General features: G+C 32.9%; 1 protein-coding gene across 3 annotated transcripts in view; it reads right to left on the reverse strand.

Moving 5' to 3' along the window:
- LOC105218874 (lachesin) overlaps nucleotides 1–22,684 on the reverse strand; it is a 106,128-nt gene that overhangs the window by 76,900 nt on the left and 6,544 nt on the right. The window contains exons 1-3 of one of the 3 annotated variants that reach the window (XM_054228219.1): nucleotides 15,873–16,113; nucleotides 15,530–15,795; nucleotides 4,814–5,253 (exon numbers count right to left, since the gene is read on the reverse strand). In XM_054228219.1, the coding sequence (XP_054084194.1) occupies nucleotides 4,814–5,147 (334 nt within the window). In that variant the 5' untranslated portion in view covers nucleotides 5,148–5,253; nucleotides 15,530–15,795; nucleotides 15,873–16,113. Of the gene's footprint in view, nucleotides 1–4,813; nucleotides 5,254–15,529; nucleotides 16,114–22,684 lie in introns of those variants that run through there. The other 2 variants (XM_054228217.1, XM_054228218.1) reach the window with 2 other exon arrangements.

Genomic DNA, 22,684 nt, shown 5'->3' on the forward strand with positions numbered 1-22,684 from the left:
AACTACTGTGCCGATTTCAAAAATTCTTTCACCAATGGAAAGCTACATTCACCCCGAGTAACAGGCTATATTTATTGCTAGAATCTCAACTTTCTGGAAATAGTTACCAGGTGAAAGTATCAAAAAGACTCCGTGATGAATAATCTTAATCTGAAACTGAAAATCACTTGCCGGTCATTCTTTTCGCATCGCAATCGCGTGCCCGAAAGTCGAGTAACGAGCGCTCGCAGCTGCTTGCTGAACAAAATTTCAAAACCTCCCAAGTACGCAGAGTCGAGTACGGAACGTGTGGAACGGTTTGAAGTACAAAATATTAATAACAAAGGAAGACAACGAGCACCAAAGACTTGAGGTCGTAATCAAGTTTTAGCTCATTACAAATAAAATATAATTTCATAGTCGAATTTTTCTCATTTTACTTTTTTTTAAATGAACCCACACAAGAAATGGGAATGTATATGTAGAGTGTATATAAATTTATAAAAACTTATAACTTTTGAAATGTTTGTTTAAACCCGTGCAAAGCTGGAGCGGTTTGCTAGTATTTTTATAATTACGAAATGGTTCAATGAATTTGGTCAAATAAATTGTGATTTACTCATACATACTACTTTTGGATATATGTAGTGTACATATATTTATTAGTGCGTACAAATAGAATTAAAAATGCTCTTGGGAAAACAATGTCACGCTTGAATTTCCTCAGCATGATAACAATTTGTTGTATTTTGCACTAAATATTATTGTTTTTCTATTAGTGTTGCATACGGTTTGCGATTGAAACATACACTGCCAAATGAAACCTTCGTAAATGCACATATGTATGTATGTACAAGCGTGTGGACCAATATTGTTATTTGCAACACTCATACAAGCATACAGTAGCAGAGGCAAACCGTAAAGACACCATTGATGAAAATAGCTTTAGTATGAATTCACAGTCACTCATACAAATTGCAACGAGACTTCACTCACAAGTATCACGTTCCAGCCTGAACCTTGCCTATTGGGTTATATGTGTGCATGTGTTTGTAACAACCATATACATCTGCTCATCACTGCAGCTTCAGTATTTTCATAACTGCTGTGATCGTTGGAAAGCGACGCCGACGGCAGCACGGGAACTCCACATCAGTTTAATTGCCAAAAGCCATAAGCCCTTATGGATTGGAGCGCATACTCGAGCGGCGAATAGACTGATACGGAACTACTACGACGCTTGTGTAATACCATATACTGTGTACTTGTATTTCGCTTTGGGCATTTACCAAACTTTAAGCTCATACGAATTTTCACACACCCAAGCTTCAAACTACGCCTGCAGTGAAACGTTAAACTAGTCAGAAAAAATGGCAGTTTACAACTAGCAACTCCTGACTGAAATCCAAATGGTGGGAAAAATATTTTTTTATTATTAATAATATAATCTTTTTTTGTAACAAAAATCCATAAGTGCATCTGTCTAATCTATTTTAATCACTTTTTATCGATTAATTAGGCCTTTATGCACAATTTGCCTGCATGTTTAGGAACCTCTTAGAGAGTTTTGAAGATATCATTAAATAGCACACATATTTTCCCATTTTGAATACGAATATTGTGGATCATTAAATATTTTCCGCTATCATTCTTCTTCTTAACTGGCGTAGACACCGCTCAAGCGGTTATAGACGAGTTTACAACAGCGGGCCATTTGTTCTTCGTTCTCTCTGTTTGACTCCAATTGGTGATACCAAGTGAAGCCAGGCCCTTCTCCACCTGGTATTTCCAGCGGAGTGGATGTATTTCTCTTCCTCGGCTTCCACCAGTCAACACTTTCAAAGCTGGAGTGCTTTCGTCCATTCGAACAACTAACCTAGTCAGCGTAGCCGCTGTCTTTTTATTCGTGAACTATGTATGTCATACATCTTATCGTTCATCGCCTGCGGTGTTTACAGTTGCCGATATTCAAAAGACCATAGAGCACAGTACATACAGTAGAAAACCTTATTCGTGGGGAATTCTCGGTGGTAAGATAGCCGCCATCTTGGAAAAACGCAGTGCTGTATGTACTTAACCTTAGTAAAACTTTAGTCATAAAATAGCAAATATTATATATATAGCTGTCTTATATAGAGCGAAATTATTTATTTATGCTATATTTCAATTATAGAAGATTTTAACATCAATGTGTGTGTTATTGCAAAACATTTATTTAATGTAGATGAGATATTTTATAAGTGGTGAGAATAAAATACAGCTCTCATACAAGTACTTCTCTGTGGTACGTTAATTTTGGTTACATATATTTAAACTTTACTGACACAAAATTAAAAAAATGAATTTTTGCTAGAATAACAAGAATCAAAATCGTCATTTAAGACTAATAAGTTAAGTTTTTTTTATGAACTTTATAAAAAGTTAAGAGCTTTTACTAAGTTTGAGAATCCTACACTTTTTATTTTGTAAAAGTATAGGTGTCTTCAGAGATCTACACTTTCTCGAATAGTGTTAAAGACAGCAAACAATTATGCATTTTAAAATATTAATTATACATATAACCATATAAATATGAAAATTAATTTCTCTGAAGGAAATCGTTTTCAATTATATCAATTTCCATACAATGTCTAATAGAATGCTGACTATCTATGGAAGACATTGCCAAAGCTTGAAAAGTTTGCCAAGTACGCCTCGATGGTGTGTTAAAAGATGTTAAAATTAATGTAAACAAACCAAAGGTTTTCTACTGTATATATGTATTGAGCCATAAAGCTTCTTCACAACCTTTCTATCGAAAACCCCTGGTGCCATCTCACCGGATGTTCACATCGTACACGCTTCAGCACCATAAAGTAGGACGGGAATAATGAACGGCTTGTAAAGTTTTCCCGATATACACCGATTAAAGTCATTTGGAAGTAGGTTTTCTCATTGTTGGTACTCAACAGGAAGGTTTTACACAATATTTTTTGGGATATACTACTCCGAATATGGTGAAAAAATCTATAAGCTATATTTAGGCTTTATTAGATCGATTGTGCATCATGTTAGGCCAATATCAATAGATTGCCTCTCCGTTGAAAGTTGGTACACGGTTCTTCAGAATTAGAGTGGTAGATATGAGGACTCTAAAGTAGCTAATTAGGCTTCAAAATAAATTTGGCAGAAAAGTTCAGAATGGGAAATGCCTTAAGTAGTCAATTTTTTTAAATGCCAATGAAATACCAAAAAGAAGTATAACCAGTTATATGATATAATTTATTGCCTTTTTGGGAACAAGTTTTAAATAAAGTATATAATATAAAAGGGCTGGAAAGTTTTGCTGGAAAGGGGTCCAAATACGAAATAATAGGTGTGCGGTTAGCTATTACTGTTTTTTGCCAAATTTTAGAGTAATTGTAACTTTTCATTTGATATATTTTTTATATTTTTGTGATGAAGTGAAATAGTAGAGTAGTTTTATAAGCAACTTGCATTATTCATTTGTTGATTTTGCATTTTGGGCACTAGTTATCATTGTTTCATTAAACTTGCTTGGCTAATAAAATAGGTGTAAGTAAAATATTAAAAAAAGTGGTTATTTAGAAGTATTTATCACGTCAATGTAGTATTGGAGTATTTGCAATGTTATCTTCCTTTGAACACCAGAAATTGAAAAAATTGAAAAGAAGAAATTATTCAGAATGCAATATTCAGAACATCGATTGGTAAAAAAATTTATGAATGAAAGACATCAACAGATTCACTGTCAGTATGTTAGGACGATCGTAAAACCTAGAAAAAACCCTGTTCGTCCAAGAAAAACAGTCCTGATCGGTGATCGCCCATGATCTCATATCGAGAAAGGACCCTTTTGTGACTTGACGACAGGTTGGTCAAAAAATTAGCTAGTGTACAATTTTGCGTCCATTAGAGAACACTTATCTACAGGAACTCAAAAATGCCGTCCCTTTGAAAATCATGAAAAAGTTTTCAGTTTGAAATTTCAGAATAAAACAATTTTGATATATTTCGTTTGAATTACGTAAAACATTAATATAACTAAAACAAAATTGTTTGTTGTATTTAAAAGTATTTTGAAGTATTAAGAAAATTTTATTTTTTATTATTTTGTCCATAAGGCTTTATATAAACGATTGTGTGGCCTTTGTTAACACTTGCGACCTTTTCGCTGTTGCACTTTCTACACAAATTCATTTTTTGATGCTTGTTTCATATTTCGTGGTCGTTATTTCTATATTTTTTGCTGTTCTTTGTGAATAGATTTTTGTTCTACGCACAACCCAATTTCTCGCCAGCTTTGGCCTTATACCATGAATCGTAAATAATGTGTTCTGATGGAAATATAACGGGAGGAAGAAATAAAAACAATATATGTGCTGACCATGTCCAGGCGCATCATTAATATGCAGAAAAATTTGTTTTGGAAAAAATCTAAAAAACATGATACAAAAAGCGCGAAACAGCTGCAAAGCGCCGACCTTTCCCCATTCTTTGTAAATGCATATGCATCAGTGCATAGATATGTATTTGCAAAAATATATGTATATGTATATACATATGTAAAGGACTCATGTAATGCGGAATTTAACTTAAACTATGTATATAAACAAAAATATATAAATTTGTATAGCTTAAAAGAAAACTAAGTGCTACACGCATACATACATACATATATATGTATAATGATGTGTATTGCACCAAATGTAGCACTCACCACCAAAGTCTAATTTAAGAAAGTTATACAAATTATGAACAGATAAATTTTGAGGATCATCCTGACTAGTTTGTATACAACTTTTTTTAATTAGGATAAAATCATGTTACTTACTATTTAACATAGACGAATGTCCAGCACCACCTGCCACTATCACACCATTGCCGCTGACAACAGTGCCGCCTCCAGCCCCATTTCCGCTTCCGCTGACACGGCTACCGCCTCCACCGACAACAATAACGGACGCTGTGGTGTAGCTTGCGTTTTCGTTGGCATGGCTGCCGCTGCTAATGCTGCTACTTCGTTGTGGTGCTATAATTTTGCTGGTGGAGTTCCCAGCCGTTGCTGAGAGCACTATGAGCGCTCCGATTAGAGACCAAGGGCCCATCAACTTGCCGCTATTTTTGTACAGTCCGCACAGTACATTGATTCGTAGCAAGGTAGACATTGATGATTGCACATTATTCACCGTCGATTGGATCGCTTCAATCTTTCAATATTTTTATTTGATTTTTCCGTACTTTGTCATTAAGCAGAAAATTTCCAAAATAAATCTGTAATTACAGATGTGCATATTGTAAAGTGAATATTATAAAATATTAATAAGTTTTCAAAATAATATTCACAAATTACTTTAAGGGAGACAGTAAAGTAAAATACTTTCAAAATATTCTTTACTCAGAGCGAATACTTCTTTATTGTCTCTAAACTATCTTGCAATAAGCATTCCTTGAGATCTGAGGACAGATTGCGACAATCGGCGCCTAATTTATGCTATGTGTCATTGTTTTCATTGCATAAAGCTTTAATATACCAACATATATCCCTCACGTTTTATAGATATACAGTTAAACCTCTCTTGGACGGACACTCACCGTCGAGCGATTGGCGGCCAATAATTTTATTCCTATGGACAGGATAAGACATTTTTAATATATTTATTATTTATTTTAATTTCTTTCGAAACTTTGAAGAAATATGCATATATTTTCATGTTCACAACCACATAATGCTTACGCTTTTCACTTTGCACTAGTGTGTATATACAAAAAAACTTAATAGACATTTCATTTATATAGCTCAATTTGTGTCTTAATTATAGCACTTCATATTTTTTTGTATTTTGGTCGCGTGACAATGGTCCGTTTGTGCCGATCTACAATATCAACCTCCCCAAGGTCCCAAGGAACATGTATACCTAGTTTTATAAAGATAACAAAATATTTACTTGTCGCTTGCAAGGTCAGTCATCATTCCAACTGTACTTCCTGATAATTTTGGTATATATAATAATATATATACATATTTAACTCGTTTAGTAAGCCACCATTGCCACTCTGTGAAACATGTTGCGAGTTATCTGAGCATCTTTAAGCTTCTCACATTTTGTGCAGCAAGTACAGACATACCACTTTTTGTAATGTGTAAGTTTTTCATTACAGCTTTATTATATATTTTCCAATGCTAAAGTTCCTTATGTGTTGTGAAAAGTGATTTGCTTATCCATATATCAAAAACGCATAAAGCCGAAAATAAATATTCACAACATTGAATTTAAAGAGAGTAATTTAATTCAAGAAATCTCCGATATGTTGTCCTAGAAATGAAACAAAGCTTTTGGCATGATTAATGACACCAAAAAATATTTGGAAATCTTAATTCATTACCAATATGTAAATAGCTGGACAGGTATGCATTCGGTATGAACATTTTTGTCCCAAACATGTGAATTCTTTTACAATCCCAGCAGAGAAAATGCAAATAACACAATAGAATCGTGTCCGAGATTTAACAGTGACATAAATTGTTTTCTTTTAGATATTAAAAGTGTAGGATCTGAAGTTTCCTTTCAACAGATAACTTTGTAAATGAGTTTAATTCGCTAGAATCGTTACAGTTACTTCTATAAAGTACACTTAGCAGATGTTAGTGATACATTTTCCATTGGGTTGTTGTGTGTTTGTCTTACGTTTATAGTCAACTTAATATGATCATCATACATTTGGGTTTGTAAATAATTCGGATAACGATGTCAACTAGTTGGAAGTATGGTTGGAATATTTCATTGCGTGCGAGATTTACATATTATATTGAAAAATGTTTACACTAAAATAATATATCGTGCTCTAGGGGACATATAGGGTAAATTTATATTATGTATGTATATATGTATCATTAAATACATTTAGAGCACCGATATTATATCGAAGTGTAAACATGGAATAACGTTAAAAATTATCCATTCCATTTTATATTTTTGTATTAGACTTAGTATCATTATTAGCCACAGCTGAAATTATCTCTTTGATCGAATTGTTGTCGTATATTTAGCTGTTCATTTAACTCCAAAAAATGAAGTCCGGAATAGTCAAAATAATAACAACCTCACACCAGACAATTTTTTTATTAAACTGAATATAAAATTCAATAGTATTTGTGTTAATTATAATTAAAACCTTACTTAATGCACCGTGTTCAACTATGTAAAATCGCCGAAAAATTATTTTCCATGTTAATCTTTTAGATTACAATCGGTTAGTAGAAGGAAAAGCTTTAATATAAACATGAAACTGTAATTTCCTTTGACAGTTGGATATTCAAGTTATAATGTCTGTAAAATCTGTGTTCTAAGTCTTTGTTACCTAACATCATTTTTTGCTTTCCATAGTAAGAGAGCGCACATCAAATCATAATCAATACGCTCACGAAATTTCATCTTGAGCACAAAACCTTCAGGTCTTCGTTTCTTTATCAGATAATTCCACAGTAACATTTTTGTTAATGACAATGTCAATATTATTGTTTTGTTTTTGAACAATTATTGATTAGCAAAAAATCGACCGAATACTGACCTTGTTGATTATACCCTAGCAACAAAGTTGCTAAGAGAGTATTATAGTTTTGTTCACATAACGGTTGTTTGTAACACCCAAAACTAAGCGAGTTAGATATAGAGTTATATATACCAAAGTGATCAGGGCGACGAGGCGAGTCAAAACCCCAGTCTCTCTGTCCATCCGTCCGTCCGTCTGTGCAAGTTTAACCGAAAACACATAAAGTGCCATAACTAAGCCATAAGTAAAGCTATGGAAATAAAATTTGGTACAAAGGATCGCACTATGAAGGGGATGTAATTTTTTTGGGGGAGTGGGCGTGGCTCCACGTGTGGAAAATGGATGAAATCGGTTCACAACTACGACAACTTCCCATATAACTCAATTTTGAATTCCATCTGATTGCTTCACTTTATAAGATATACATAAGGAATCAATGAAGATAGCGAAATAAAAGTTTACCCAAATAACTTTTCAATGACCCGGATATCGAATATGAAGAACTCAGTGCCTTATGGTAATTTTTTACCGAAAAAATCGGTAAATCTCTCATATCATATCATAATTTAATTCAGATAAACGGCTTAATAGCTTATAAATCGGGTAATATATAAAATATCTTAGCCAAGTTAAATGAGCATATAATCTTATACATAATGTATGTTGGTGATGGAAATGAGTTTAATCGGTTCAGGAATTACCTCAGCTTATATACCATATATGATGATTTTCGTTTTTCTATTGGACTTTATACCGAATATATGGGTCAAATTGTGTGTTATCTTAATAAAAATATAGCAATAAATTGCGCGAGTATAAAATGTTCGGTTGCACCCGAACTTGTCTTATAAAATAGTGCAATACGATTAAAATATTATCCAAAAATAACAAATCGGTCCGAGTAATATTCCTTTGGGAGTTCCGCCGATCAGGCCACATCAGTGCGAATGTAATACTTTAAACGCATTTATCTCAAAACTCAATTTTTCAAGTCGGTGGGCACGATTAATTAAGGGATTTTGTTCAAATTTGGCACATATCTTTGGGATAACATTATCTACTTAATGAATGAAGGAATTTTTAATATTTTAATTGCAACTATTTTTTTTCGAGCCATTATATGCCGAAAATTTTACCAAAAAAGTGTGTGTTTTGTAAAAAAATCTGTCAAAAATTAAAATTTTAATATTTCATGGACATGTCATGGGAGATGAGGTGCCAAAGGCTGAGTTTTCGGAATTTTCAAATAAAAATTTCACAAAATTCTGTTTAAACATGTATCTTTGATACGCTGAATTGTTTAAATGAAATATGTGATTATATATATTAAAAAAAAATACCCTTGTTTTTAACCTTTGAAACCCATCTAACCGCTTAAAGCCGATACCGTTGATTTCTAAATTCCGACCACGGCATCAATGTCAAATTTCACTAAAAATTTTTGAAAGCCCGTTTTTAATTGTTTCCATCATTAAGTTATCTTATGCAGTCTTAATAAAATATGAAACGTCCAAAATGTCAAATGTTTTTGCAAGTTTCTTCATTGAAATGCCTTCTATTCTTGTCAAAATATAGTATATCACTACATCTGCACATATTAAATTGTGTATAATCCCCTGATCGATGGGTTGACAAACGTATGTTCTATTAGCAGGTAGGAAGATAATTTATTTTGTTTAAAATCTGTGGAGTGGTTTGTTGAAACTTTTCTCTTCTGAGAGATTTTTTATCATGCTTTTGTAGTCACTCACACATAATTCCACGTAACATCCAAGCTTTCGGAATTAGTTAATCTACCTTTATTTAAATTATTTTTCTTCTTTGTCCGTTAATTAGAGCATCATGCCACTTATCAGTTTTTCACAGTTTTCTTTACATTTTCGTTCTATAATTTAAGTTTCTTGTCCGCACCCGCATACGAGAGGTGTCCGGTTGTTAGAGTGGAATTTGTTCTGAAAACGCAACGTAAAACTAGGTTCCTAAATTTTTGTCCGGTTAATAGAGGTTTCCACTTATTGGAGGTATTCGCAAGTAAAGGTTTCGCTGTATATAATATGAGGGCTGAATTAATACCTGAACCGATTGGATGTTTGAAAACGCTCATATTAGGTATATGGGAGCTAGGGGAATTGACTGAATTTCATCCATTTATGGCACATACAATTATTAGAAGAAAAATAATACCTCGGAATTTCATTCAAATATCTGAGATATTTAACCCTATATCTAACTCGCTAAGTTTTAGGACTTACAAACAACCGTTAGGTGAACAAAACTATTATACTCTCTTAGCAAAATTGTTGTGAGAGTATAACCAGAACTATCGAAAACTATGTGCTCGTACATATGTATGTATGTTTGATCGCACTGAAAAAATTATTTGGGAGCGCTGAACCATTTGACACTTCAGAAAAAACAAGATTTTCCAAAATGATATATTGGATATTAAAATAAAAGGGAATTATATAACGAATAAAAAGTCTCGTATAAATAATAGTTTTATAATATTTATTTATTGAAATCAATAATCAAGGAAATAAAATGATTATTCATGAAACCAATAATTGATACTTAGTACGAAAATAGAATGGGGAAATCGTCACAATTGGCCAATGCTATGAACACAACAAACATGGTAAGAGTATTTCTTCATTCTCAATTAGTTTCTACTCCGAAGTGTCGCCCACCGTCTTTTCCATTTCATCCTGAGCATCTTAAATTGCACCATCACAAAGAATTATAAATGACATGAAAGAGTTTTTGCTGTAATGACAGATCAGTAGCTTAATAGTCAGTCAGTTTACCACCCATTTGCTTTCGCATCAACTTCTTACCATTGCCTTCAATTTTGGTGCACCGCACCGAACTTTTGAATTGGCAATAGCGTTTAGAAATCAAATTTCGTACAAATTTGCTTCCAGAACTCAAACTTCCTTAACTCGAAGTTCTCTATAAGTCGAACTCTTGAATGGGCAATACAAGTCAAATTTCATACAAATTTCCTTCTATAAATCGAGCTTTGCGACCACGGCATAACACAAAATTTAAAATTGTACTATCGAGGCAGAATTTTAAAAGAGCCTCTCTATATCGTAAGGAGGCGAACAAAAAATATGATATTACACTTATGGTTTGCATAAAGCATGTAACAACGGCGTGGGATACAGACGTCAAGAGCCAAACAATAGTACACTGCAACAATCAAAATTACAGAACACATCTTTTAACATGTGTACATAAAACTTTATCCGAAGTAAATAAATCGAAGTCTCTCTAACACGAAGTTTTATTGTGGATTATGGTGATTCGAGTTAGAGAAGTTCCACTGTATATACAGAATTCAATTCTTAATTTGTTTTTTTTTTATGAAAAAAGAAAACAACCTCAAATAAAACTTAGGAAGATGTTGTAATTAAAATGCATTAAAAATAATAAAATTAAATGGTGAACTAATGTGAGAGGCAAAGGCAGCAAGTAAAATTTCATAAAAGGCTCAAGATGATTCGTGGGCGTCTGTTTGTTTTCAACTGGCTTAATGACTTAAAACGACATATGTTGCAAAGACTGAAAACACATGTTCATATGTATTCATTTAATGGCCCAAGTTGTGCCAAACATTTCCTCTTTCTGGATGGCGCATGCAGCGTCTTCGTACGCCGAATGCTTTCTTCACTTTGCCGAATCAAAACGCTCTTGTTGACGTCTATGCAGGGCATGCACGCAGAACACATATATTGCTGCGAATGCTGCATTTCCAGTAGGTAACTAACTACCCTAGAGGAAATAGAAATGTTCAGTAGCAGAGACCTACGAGAATACCTCTTTTTGTTTGCTTATAGGCTAATCAATAAATGTACACAATATTGAAAACTAAAGGAGCCTTGCCTTTAAAATATTAGTGGCAAAATACCGATACAATATCGTCTGACTTTAAAATACGATTTTTTTGGCAACGAAACTCGTTACTCGTGTCAGACGAGTATGCGAAATTTAAAATATGGAAAGGTAACTTTGTTTATATCTTTATAAACCTCCATGTCCATGTGAAGCTTGAATATTGAAATAGTAGGGCTGCAAACCAGTTTTGAACCGAACCGCATTTTTTGACAGGTTTTTGACCAAACCGATTTTATTTCAAATACGGAAACTTAACCGAAAACCACTCCAAAAAATGGTTCGGTTCAAAACTGAAATGGCCAATAAGCAGTGCGCAAGTTAAATAAATGATGTGCGTTGCTTAGTTTTGATAAATATTGTACAAAAATTTTATGAAAATTTCAAATCGCTTTATTCTTGTACCTATTTGTATATATGTATGTATAGCACAGGTTTTTTCATATCAGTTAATATAAAAATTGAACCGTTTGCAAAACACATATAACGGCGATTAAATATCGGTTGTTTATTCCGTAAAAATTTAAGATTATCTGAATCAGTCATATCTTAGAATGAGCTAGAATTTTCCCTTCATTCACAAATAAAAATCCAGCTATAAAATTTCTTACTGAGTTATGTCGTGTCTACAGATGTGTGAGTTTATCTCGCAAAAGTAAATGTGCGGAATGTGTGTAAATGGAAACTTGTATTAAGCACTCATATGTGCTGCAATTCATTTCAATGTAATTTTCTACGGTTTACTGCTGAAGCTTTTTTTACCAAATTAATTTCTTTCTTTTAGTTTCGACCGCTGTGTTTCTTTTTTTAAGAAATTAAAGTTCGTTGCAAGAAACTCTGGAGTACGTTAGACAAGAAAGTGCTTAAAATCGTCATATTTAATTGCAATCATATTTGTTTAATTTAAGAAATTATTATTAATTATAAAACATAATACATTAATTATGTAGGTGGGTTTCAGAGGCTGAAAACAAGGCTATTTTTTTTTAATTCACGTATTCAACATATCAAAGCTACTTATTTAAATAGTATTTTGTGAAATTTTTATTTAAAAATTAACTCAAGAATATTTCAATAGTACATGAATAAATCTAGTTAATAAACGAAGGAAATAAGAATAAAATATTAAAATTTGTAATTTTAATAGTTTTTTAACAAAAATATAGTATATCTCTTATAATTTTACTCAGAATGAGTTGAAATTTTTGGAGAATATTTTAAACATATTGCACTATTTAATAAGACAAAAAAATATTAAATATCATTCATTGCATCTTTTAAAATTGCTGTACGACAGTATCCACTCATCTTGAATTCAGAAAAGTAACAGGGTCGTTTGAAAAAAATTTAAATTCTTCCATAACAACAGTGGAACATTTTTATCTACTTGGAAACAAGTTTACAGAAAAAGGATACAATAGATTTTTTGGTATTGTATTATAATATTATATGTGTCATAACAAATCGCAAAAAATATTTAAATATATATGGAAAATAATTTAAATAAAATAATAAATCCTATTCATACTTTTTTATGTACAAACGAAAATACATCACTTACAAGCTTTAACAAGTTCTCAGGAGCTTTAACAAGTTCAGTTGAAACTTTTAGCTGAAGTAAAACTTTCTGCAGATCTTGTGGTTTTGTATTATAATTTTGAGCTTTCACGGGTCTCAAAAGTTTTAAAAACGTCTGTACATGTCTGTATATCTGTTATATAATGTATGCTGTAGCATTCGTCAATTCCACATAAAAGGAAAACTTAGAAAAGACCTAAGGCCTAATTACTCTAGTTGAAAATGTTTATTATGAAGCGAATTATTACTTTATGATTGACTTTTGTAAGAATAATTGTCAAAATTTTAATGCGAAGAGTGTTTTATTGTTGAAAAAACTCGCTAATTCTAATAATATTTAACTAGTTTAAGGGCTATACCAGTGTAACCCATGAAATTATGCGATTTTCATGATTTTTTAAAAAGAAAGTACTTGATTGATTGTTTCGAAGACATACATTTCAATATTTTTTCTTTACAAAAATATTGAAAAATAACGGAGTTATATGCTGTCTTCGGAGGTGCCAAAAAAGTTCTCTAACTGCTGACATGATTCCGGCAGAATGAGTTGCTAAACAAAAAAAAGTTAAATATATGGCATAGTTCTGAAAATATTTTTCGTTTTTTTTTGGCCGTTTGCAAAATTGACAACTTTCAACCTATCAAAAAGATCGTAAGTCATTGTATAGTCAATATATCCGAATATTCAGTTTAAATTTGAAGTCGATCGGTACATGTATCGTTGAGTTATGATGTCAGCAATTTTAAGAAATGTCGTTTTGAGTAAAACGCGTTAAAAGTTTCGACTATAACTGCTTATTCCAGCGAGCGGTCGCTCTTTAGAACGCTGCCATTCAAAAACTATTGAAGATCTTCCCGCTTTCACAGGATATTTTTAAAAGAGTAAACTATCGAAAAAGCAAAAAATAAAAAAAATCGATTTATTGAAAATGTCACACTGGTATAACCTCTTAAATAATTTTATATATGTTTTTATTTAAACATAATTTTTTCCATACATTTTTTCTCCAACAATTGCTAAAAACATTTTATTTTTAATTTTATTTTCCAATTTCTATAGTTGCTAATATTTAGTACGAAATTCTATATATGTAGTAGGATGGTTACGTCAAACGAAACATAAAACTATCACTGCGTTTATATAAATAATATCCCATCTCCGAATTACGTTATTTTTTTAATGCTCAAATTGGCTGCATTTATATCATTGTTTCGAAAGCTCCATAATCTTATTTAATTGCTTCAGATTACAATTAAGCACAATAGTGCATTTACCAATTTAATTATTGAAAACGGCTGTAAGCAAATTAGTAAATTATATAGCTTTGGTATTCCTTGTGGAAAGTTCATGATTGTCCCATAGTTGCACAGTGTACACTTGTATAGATAGACGAAAAAGAAGTATGTGAAAGTTAGTTTCACCGACCTGGACACATATTCCCATTCATTAGCCCAATGAAAGGATTTATAGAAAAAGTACCTCTGCATTGCCATTAAGCATGCAAAAAACGTGCGTTCGCCAGACTCACTCTAATGAAGACAAGCGCAGAGTTGTGATTTGATTTTGTGCAGATGTGTTGGGTACGACACAGACGCAGCGGCCACTTGACACTGCTGAACTTCTTTGAACCGTTTGACTAGTCAAAAACGTACAAGTTTCTGCACACATGACTCTACTTGGCCGATTCTATGCTAGCCTGTGCATAAGTAAGGGTTTGTTCGTGCGTTTATTTATTTATTTTGGGCTTTCTGTATTTTGCGAAGTTGCCCGTCGAACTGTCCGTGTTGCATGTTTTCAGGTTGCTTGAAATGTTCAAAACTCAAATTCCGTCTACAGCTCCCCCTTTAAAGTTGAGTTAAGAAATTCTTGTGATACCATTGATCTGCCACACTGTGCGTGCCATTAATTTTCACCTCACTCAGCTCAGCTTTGTTATCGTTCCATAGTAATGGATATACTACACGCCGAATAGGGCGGCGGCAGTTCCATTTCGCGCCTCATGCAAATATAAAGACAAACAAAATAATGAACGAATCAACGGACAGGACGCTTAAGCCGACAGCTCCTGCAGCCGAGGCACTTTCATTACCATGGCTATTTAAAATTTTAGCAACGTATTTATCTCACCCCATCAGATATTCGTGCAACAACAGAATATCACTCCCACCACCCCATCCTCACGCTGAGCTTTGTTAAACCAAACCTACACTTAGTGGCCTAGAAGTGCGCGTTCGTTTGTTTGTCGCGCAAATAAGGAAAAGACAACATAGCGATAGCGAAAATGTCTGAGAAAAAATAACAAAACAGCAAATGATGACAATTGCAAACATCTGTCGCCAAAGCTGACGCAACTGTAAGGCCGCGCCCGCACCTTAGGCGTTCGATGTACTCATCCAAAACATAGATAGCAACCAGCTAGGCTAATATACATATCTAGTAGGACGCTTCGAGGTGTTGAACGGAATTTAAACCACATGTACATATGTATTTAAGAGCTGTTTTTGTAACTATGTATGCACATACCATATACACCCACACATGTAACCAACTATACAAATAGCATTATTTCGCCTTATACTCGGTATTGTTTCGATGGTGTTGTGCGGCTCAATTAGACTCCTTCGGCGAAACGAGTTTGGCCATTTTTCTATTCATTTTCCTGCTTTTAAAGCTTTTGTGTATTTTTATGCCACCGGCTTTAGCAGTCAGATTTCTTCTTTTCGGCGTTCTTTTTTAATATTGTTTGAATACTTAAGTTGTGGCTTAGCTGTTCCACTTTTAAAAATGTGCTGGTCATTAAATTGAAAATTGTTCTTATTATTCATTATCATAATTGTTATTGCTGTGGGCTTTCGATGCCACATACCACGCTGGCTTGATAACTTTATGTTAATTCCTTGTAATTTTGTTAAGTAGGCATGTCAATGCATTTTCATTTGGCGTACGTGTGCTGAAATTTAATATTCGATACAAGAAATTCCAAACTTGCTGGAAAAAAACATTTTTCACTACAGTAAAGACATGAATATGAACGTCGAGTTTTGAATCTTTACTGGCAGTAGAAACATTGATAATTGAATTATTATAAAATAATTAGGAAATTCTTTCTAAGTATGAGGAAGTTCTAATGTTAATGGTCCGGTTTCCTTTATTTTCAAAGTGGAAGTTTATATATACAGAGGTAGTCAAAATTATTTATACATCGGATGTTTTCTATAAGTTACACAGAAAAAGCTTTTGCTTGTTGTTCTTGTTGTCGCAGGGTAACAAAATAATATGTTCTTATAAATCTTGATCTATTCCTGAGAAAATGAAGTCAGTTTGGGAAGAATAGCTGGAAATATGGCGGAGAAATAAACAAATGAACTGAAGATTCGCAGTAGTCAAAAGTATTTACACACATTTTTTTTGCGTCAAAAGTATTTACACACGACGATTTAGCCTTTATCCTTGGATTTGGTTTGAGCAATAGTAATAATTGGATTCTATTGCATTCATAACAACCTAACTCAGCCTTAAAATATAAAAATTGGTAAATAAAATGCCGAAAACAAAGGAATTATCGATAATAACTAGATCAGAGACTGTAACTAAGTTTAAGACTGCGGTTTCGGTTTCGGCTTCGGAGTTAGTTAAAATTTATAGAATTTGAAGGAATACTGTTTATAATATTATTAAAAAAAAGACATGAAATATTGCAAGGACAATTTAAAGATAACTGGGCGGGAACCTGTGATAACTCAAAGAAAATGTAGAAGATTAGTGAGAACTGTCATACAAAATTCCACAATTAGTCCTGTTAATATTGCAGCAGCATCGAATCAGCATATTGAATGAACAGTCAATGAAAAAAAAGTTAACATAAATACCTGACGGTTTGCGAAAAATGGTAAAAATTTCCGAAAATAAAAAAAACATATGCCAGTCATTTTCCTTAAATTCAATTCGGAGCCTGTCGTGGGCAGCTAATGCTGAATTTTGGTTCCAGGGCTTGTTTAGTAATCGCTTTATGCATTTACCACGTGAAGAAATATGCTGTTTAGGGAAGTTTTCCTTACATAAGTTTTTGGAATTCTGCTACTAATTTAGGGACCTTAAATCATTCGGATATATCAGAATTCACATGACCATGCCATTGTAGACCACGTTTTACAGTGCTCCATTTCATAAAGGATCGTTACCAACAAAACTTTTAAGTGAAGCAAATCAAGTTGACCTCCGCAGAGTCCCGACCTAAACTTTATTAAAAATATTTGGGGTTTCGTTACATATCAGAGGGCAATTGATGTAATAACCGAAAATGCCGAAATTACCGACATTTGGTCAAAATTAACAGTTAACTTAGCGCCTAATAAGTTTGAATCAATTCGGACTATAAAGGAGGCTGTTATTGATGTCAAATGTAATGTAACCAATTATGAATTTACCGCCTTAGAATAGTAACTTATAATAAACATTAAAATTTAAAAAAATATCTTTAAAAAATAACAAGATAATAGAGTTCAAGTTGTGTGTAAATACTTTTGACGCAAAAAAATGTGTATAAATACTTTTGACTACTGCGAATCTTCAGTTCATTTGCTTATTTCCCCGCCATTTTTCTAGCTATTCTACCCAAACTGTCTTCATTTTCTCAGGAATAGATCAAGATTTATAAGAACATATTATTTTGTTATGTTTGGAGAAAACTGTGGCAAAGCAAATCGCAGCACAAGAATCTCTGCATATTATTAAGGGGTTAGGTGGGTTTTAGAAGTAAAAAAACAACGGTATTTTTATACTCTCGCAACAAAATTTGCTAAAGAGAGTATTATAGTTTTGTCCACATAACGGTTGTTTGTAAGTCCTAAAACTAAACGAGTTAGATATAGAGTTATATATACCAAAGTTATCAGGGTGACGAGGAAAGTTCAAATCCGGATGTCTGTCTGTCCGCCCGTCCGTCTGTCCGTCTGTCCGTCCGTGCAAGCTGTAACTTGAGTAAAAATTGAGATGTCTTAATGAAACTTGGAACACGTGTTCCTTGGCACCATAAGAAGGTTAAGTTCGAAGATGGGCGGAATCGGACCACTGCCACGCCCACAAAATGGCGATAACCAAAAACACATAAAGAACTATAACTAAGCCATAAATAAAGTTATGAAAATAAAATTTGGAACATAGGATCGCATTATGGAGGGGCACATTTGAATGTTATTTTTTTGGAAAATATGTTTTTTGTATATATCTTGCACACCAATAAAGCTATATAAACCAAAATTTCTGCAGTCGTTTTCTTTAGCCGTTTCCTTATACAGTCCAAAAATGAAAGAAATCGGATAATAACCACGACCACCTCCCATACAAAGGTTAGGTTGAAAATGACTGAAAGTGCGTTAACTCACTAATGAGAAACGTCAAAAACACAAAATTTCACAGAAATGATAGCAGAAGGAAGCTGCACTCATATCTTTTTACAAAATGGAAAATGGGCGTGGCATCGCCCACTTATGGGTCAAAAACCATATCTCAGGAACTACTCGACAGATTTGGTATATAATATTTTATTGACATCCTGATGACATGTGTGGAAAATGGATGAAATCGGTTCACAACCACGACTACTTTCTTTATAACTCAATTTTGAATTCCACCTGAATCCTTAACTTTATAATATATACATTAGGAACCAATGATGATAGCGAAATAAAACTGTACACAAATACAGTATATGATCTGTGGCATCACTTGTGAAAAAATTGTCCAAAACGGACTATAACTTTTCAAGGCCCCAGATATGTTGAACTCAGCGCCTAAGGTTAAATTTTAACCGAAAATATGAGTAATTCTCTCATCTAATTTAATGTAATTCAGACGAAATTGTTTTCTTCCAATAGTGTGTCTCTGTTCCAAAAATTATTAAAATCGGGTCACAACATCTCCTAGCTCCCATATACATAATTATAGGTTTTTCAAAAATATCATCCCCTAGCTCCCATATACCTAATTACAGGTTTTTCAAAAATTCGTTGGGCTTTATTACGCATATATGTATTGGTTAATATGTGATATATCTTAGCAAAATTAACCGAGCATATAGTATTGGATATAGTGTCTCTTGCTGGTGAAATTGAATCAAATCGGTTCAGGAATTACCTCAGCCCTCATATCTATATATGACGATTTTCGTTATTCTATTAAACTTTATGCCGAATTTATGGGTAAATTTGTGCGTTATCTTAATAAAATTTCTTCAATAAATTGCGAGAGTATAAAATGTTCGGTTACACCCGAACTTAGCCTTTCCTTACTTGTTACAACTTTTTTTATACTCTCGTAACATAGTTGCTAGCAACAAAGTTGCTAAAGAGAGTATTATAGTTTGTTCACATAACGGTTTTTTGTAACACCCAAAACTAAACGAGTTATATATAGGGTTATATATACCAAAGAGGTTGCTTTCGAAAATGAGCAAAATCTGACCATAAAAGTGCCATAACTAAGCCATAAATAAAGCTATGGAATTAAAATTTGGTATGAAGTATCACACTATTAAGGGGCATATTTGGATGTAATTTTTTAGGGAAGTAGACGTGGCCCCGCCCCCAAATAGGTATTTTGTACATATCTCGCAAAACAATAGAGCTATATAAATCAAACTTTTAGCCACTTCTTAATACAGTCTAAAAATTAAAGAAATCGGATAATAACCACGCTCACCTCCCATACAAAGGTTAGGTTGAAAATTACTAAAAGTGGGTTAACTCACTAACGAAAAACGTCAGAAACACAAAATTTCACATAAGAAATGGCTGATGGAAGCTGCACTCAGATTTTTTTTACAAAACGGAAAATGGGCGTGGCGTCGCCCACTTATGGGTCAAAAACCATATCTCAGGGACTACTCGACCGATTTCAATGAAACTTGGTTTGTAAAAGTTTCCTTCACATCCCAATGATATGTTGTGAAAATAGGCTAAATCGTTTGCTTTACAATATAAAAAGTAAGCACAAGTGAAGATATCAGTGCAAAATTTCGCACATATACTACGTTCATCGTGTGGCAGCCCCATTCTAAAAATCGCCGAAATCGGACCATATGTTTTCAAGGCCCCATATATCGAATATGAGGACCTCAGTGCTTCTAACCAAATATTAGGGTTTCCAACTTTCAATGGACTTTATACAATATATATGACGAATATGTGGGTCAAATTGTGTATTATATAATATTAAGGGGCACACCTAGTGTAATGGCCTAAAAAAAGTTGTTTTTTGGAAATTTTTATTAAAAAAACTTCTTTATCAATTATTTCAAAATACAAGTTTCAAGAATATACAGTGAAATTAAAAAAAAAAAATTAAATATTTTTTAAGTTATAGTCGATCTCCAACGGCGCGAAAAGAAGGTCCTTCACTGCTGCAGTGATTCCGGCCTTCTCCGTGGATGAAATCTAAAAAAAAAATTCTTCTTAAACTAGATAATATTGTCTGTACAATGACCTACGATAAAAAAATGAAAAATTTACAATATGGCGGCTTAAAAAAAAATAGTCGAATTTTACCCAATATTTTGGTCGTTTTTGGCCTGCCAAAAATTCGATTTTTTGATCAGATCAAAAATCGACAGGTCATTGTACGGAGAACTATATAAAGAACATGTAAGAAAAAACTCGATTGTGATCGGATCATTTGTTTTTGAGTAATCACTGCAGCAAATTCGGAAAATGATGTTTCGAGAAAAACGCGTTTAAAGATAAAATGATCGTATTCACTGTTACCGAGCGGCTGCTCTTTAAATTGCTATAACTCAAAAACTATTTGAGATATATTTTAATATGTTATTTTTAAAGGTGTAATCTACCGAAATATGAACAAAAAAAATGATTTTTTTGAAATTTCACACTAGGTGTGTCCCTTAATAAAGTTAAATAAATAAATTACGAGAGTATAAGTCGGTTACACCCGAACTTAGCCCTTCCTTTTCTTGTTACATATACAATCTTATATTTCATATCATCAATTCAGCGTATCAAAGATACATATTTAGACAGTATCCTGTGAATATTTTATTTACAAATTTCGAAAACTCAAACATGGGTACCTCATCTCCCATGACATATCTAAAACAAAGCTCTTGCCGTGGACAACATATCTCATTATTGGTTCATCCAAAATCAAAAAACCAAAAAATACTTTGAGAGGAAAAAAAGAAGATATTAAAATGTGTATTTTTGGAAGCATTTTTGCAAAAAAAATTTCTTTTTAGTCATATTTTCGCCGAATACTGGCTCGATAAAATTAGCTGTAATAAAAACAAAAAAATAAATTCTTCATTGATTAACTAGATATTATTATTTATTATGATATGGGCAAATTTGAATCAAATCGCTTCATACCTTTTAGAGATATCGTGTCCACCGACTTAATGAATAGAATTTTCCATTCGCCAGACTAAGGTTAAAACACCTCCGTAGGCACATCTTCAGCGAACCCAGCGAAGTGACTGAAAACGACATTAGCCGACTTAAGAACTTTATAATAGAATCCAAGTGCTTTTTCGGATGTCACAAAAGACAACCGAAGCTGTCTAAGTGAGACTCTCTGCAGTAACGAAGATCTACTACCCCTCGACCTAACCTAAACAATAATATGTGAATGAAAGTTGCACGTCCGGTTTTCTTGTGATTTCAAAACATATATGATATCCGCAAATATTTGGCTAATAAATACATAATAATAATCAGCATATGTATTTCGAAGAACGTATTACTCCCCAAAGCTTTAACCCAATAAACCTTTCTATGAGCGAACGGCAATAGAGTTATAGAATAAGCTTATTGTAATGATTTTTCGAAAACATTTAAAAAGCATATTTATGAAAGGTTTATTTAATTATAAAATAATAATACTTTTATAAACGTGCTTGAAAAATGATTCACATAGTAACAACATAACAAATATGATTGTAATTGACTTAGGCCTCGCTATAGTTTTGTAGCTCTGTTGTGTACATGAAACTTACAAAAAACTTACGCTCGCTACAGTTTTGCTACAACACTTGCGACAGACTTAGGCTCAATACAGTTTCCAAAGCTTACTGTTTCGTTTACCGTTATTCTGTCGCGCCGTTGTCAGCGTCTTCACATTTTTCATTGTCATTGTAAAATTTTATACGAAGTGAATAAGGTGAGAGTGAACATAATATCTTAAAATAATTTAAAATGCCATATAAAATAAAACAGAGTGTTCGTAATGAGTCTAGTGAAGTTGTTAGTTTGTTATTAAGATTAATTGTTATTTTGAAAAACAGCTACAGGAAGATCCAAATTTGTTTGCTTCATTCGTAAGTTTACTAAAATACTAAATTAATTTGTTCGATAATCAATCATTTGTTTTTTTCTTATTTTTAATCAAAGGAAATGGAACTCAAAACTGTTGGAAAAAAGCCCAACTTTACCAAAAATTGTTGGAGAAAATTATTGGTCGATGAACTGGCGGAAAAACTTTGCTGGAAAGGGACGGAGCAAAAAAAAAGTGTACGCGGCCTAAGTACATCGAAATCAATTAGAAGTAAATACTTAAATTTTTTTTTGGAATGTATATATTAATTTATTTTTCACATTTTTTTCAGATGCTGCAATTTCTATTGGAATCGAAGAGGATGAATTCATCCGGAACACAAAGTCTTTCTTCCAA

The sequence above is a fragment of the Zeugodacus cucurbitae genome, chromosome 3, assembly GCF_028554725.1.
Source record: "Zeugodacus cucurbitae isolate PBARC_wt_2022May chromosome 3, idZeuCucr1.2, whole genome shotgun sequence".
Classification (NCBI taxonomy): Eukaryota; Metazoa; Arthropoda; class Insecta; order Diptera; family Tephritidae; genus Zeugodacus; species Zeugodacus cucurbitae.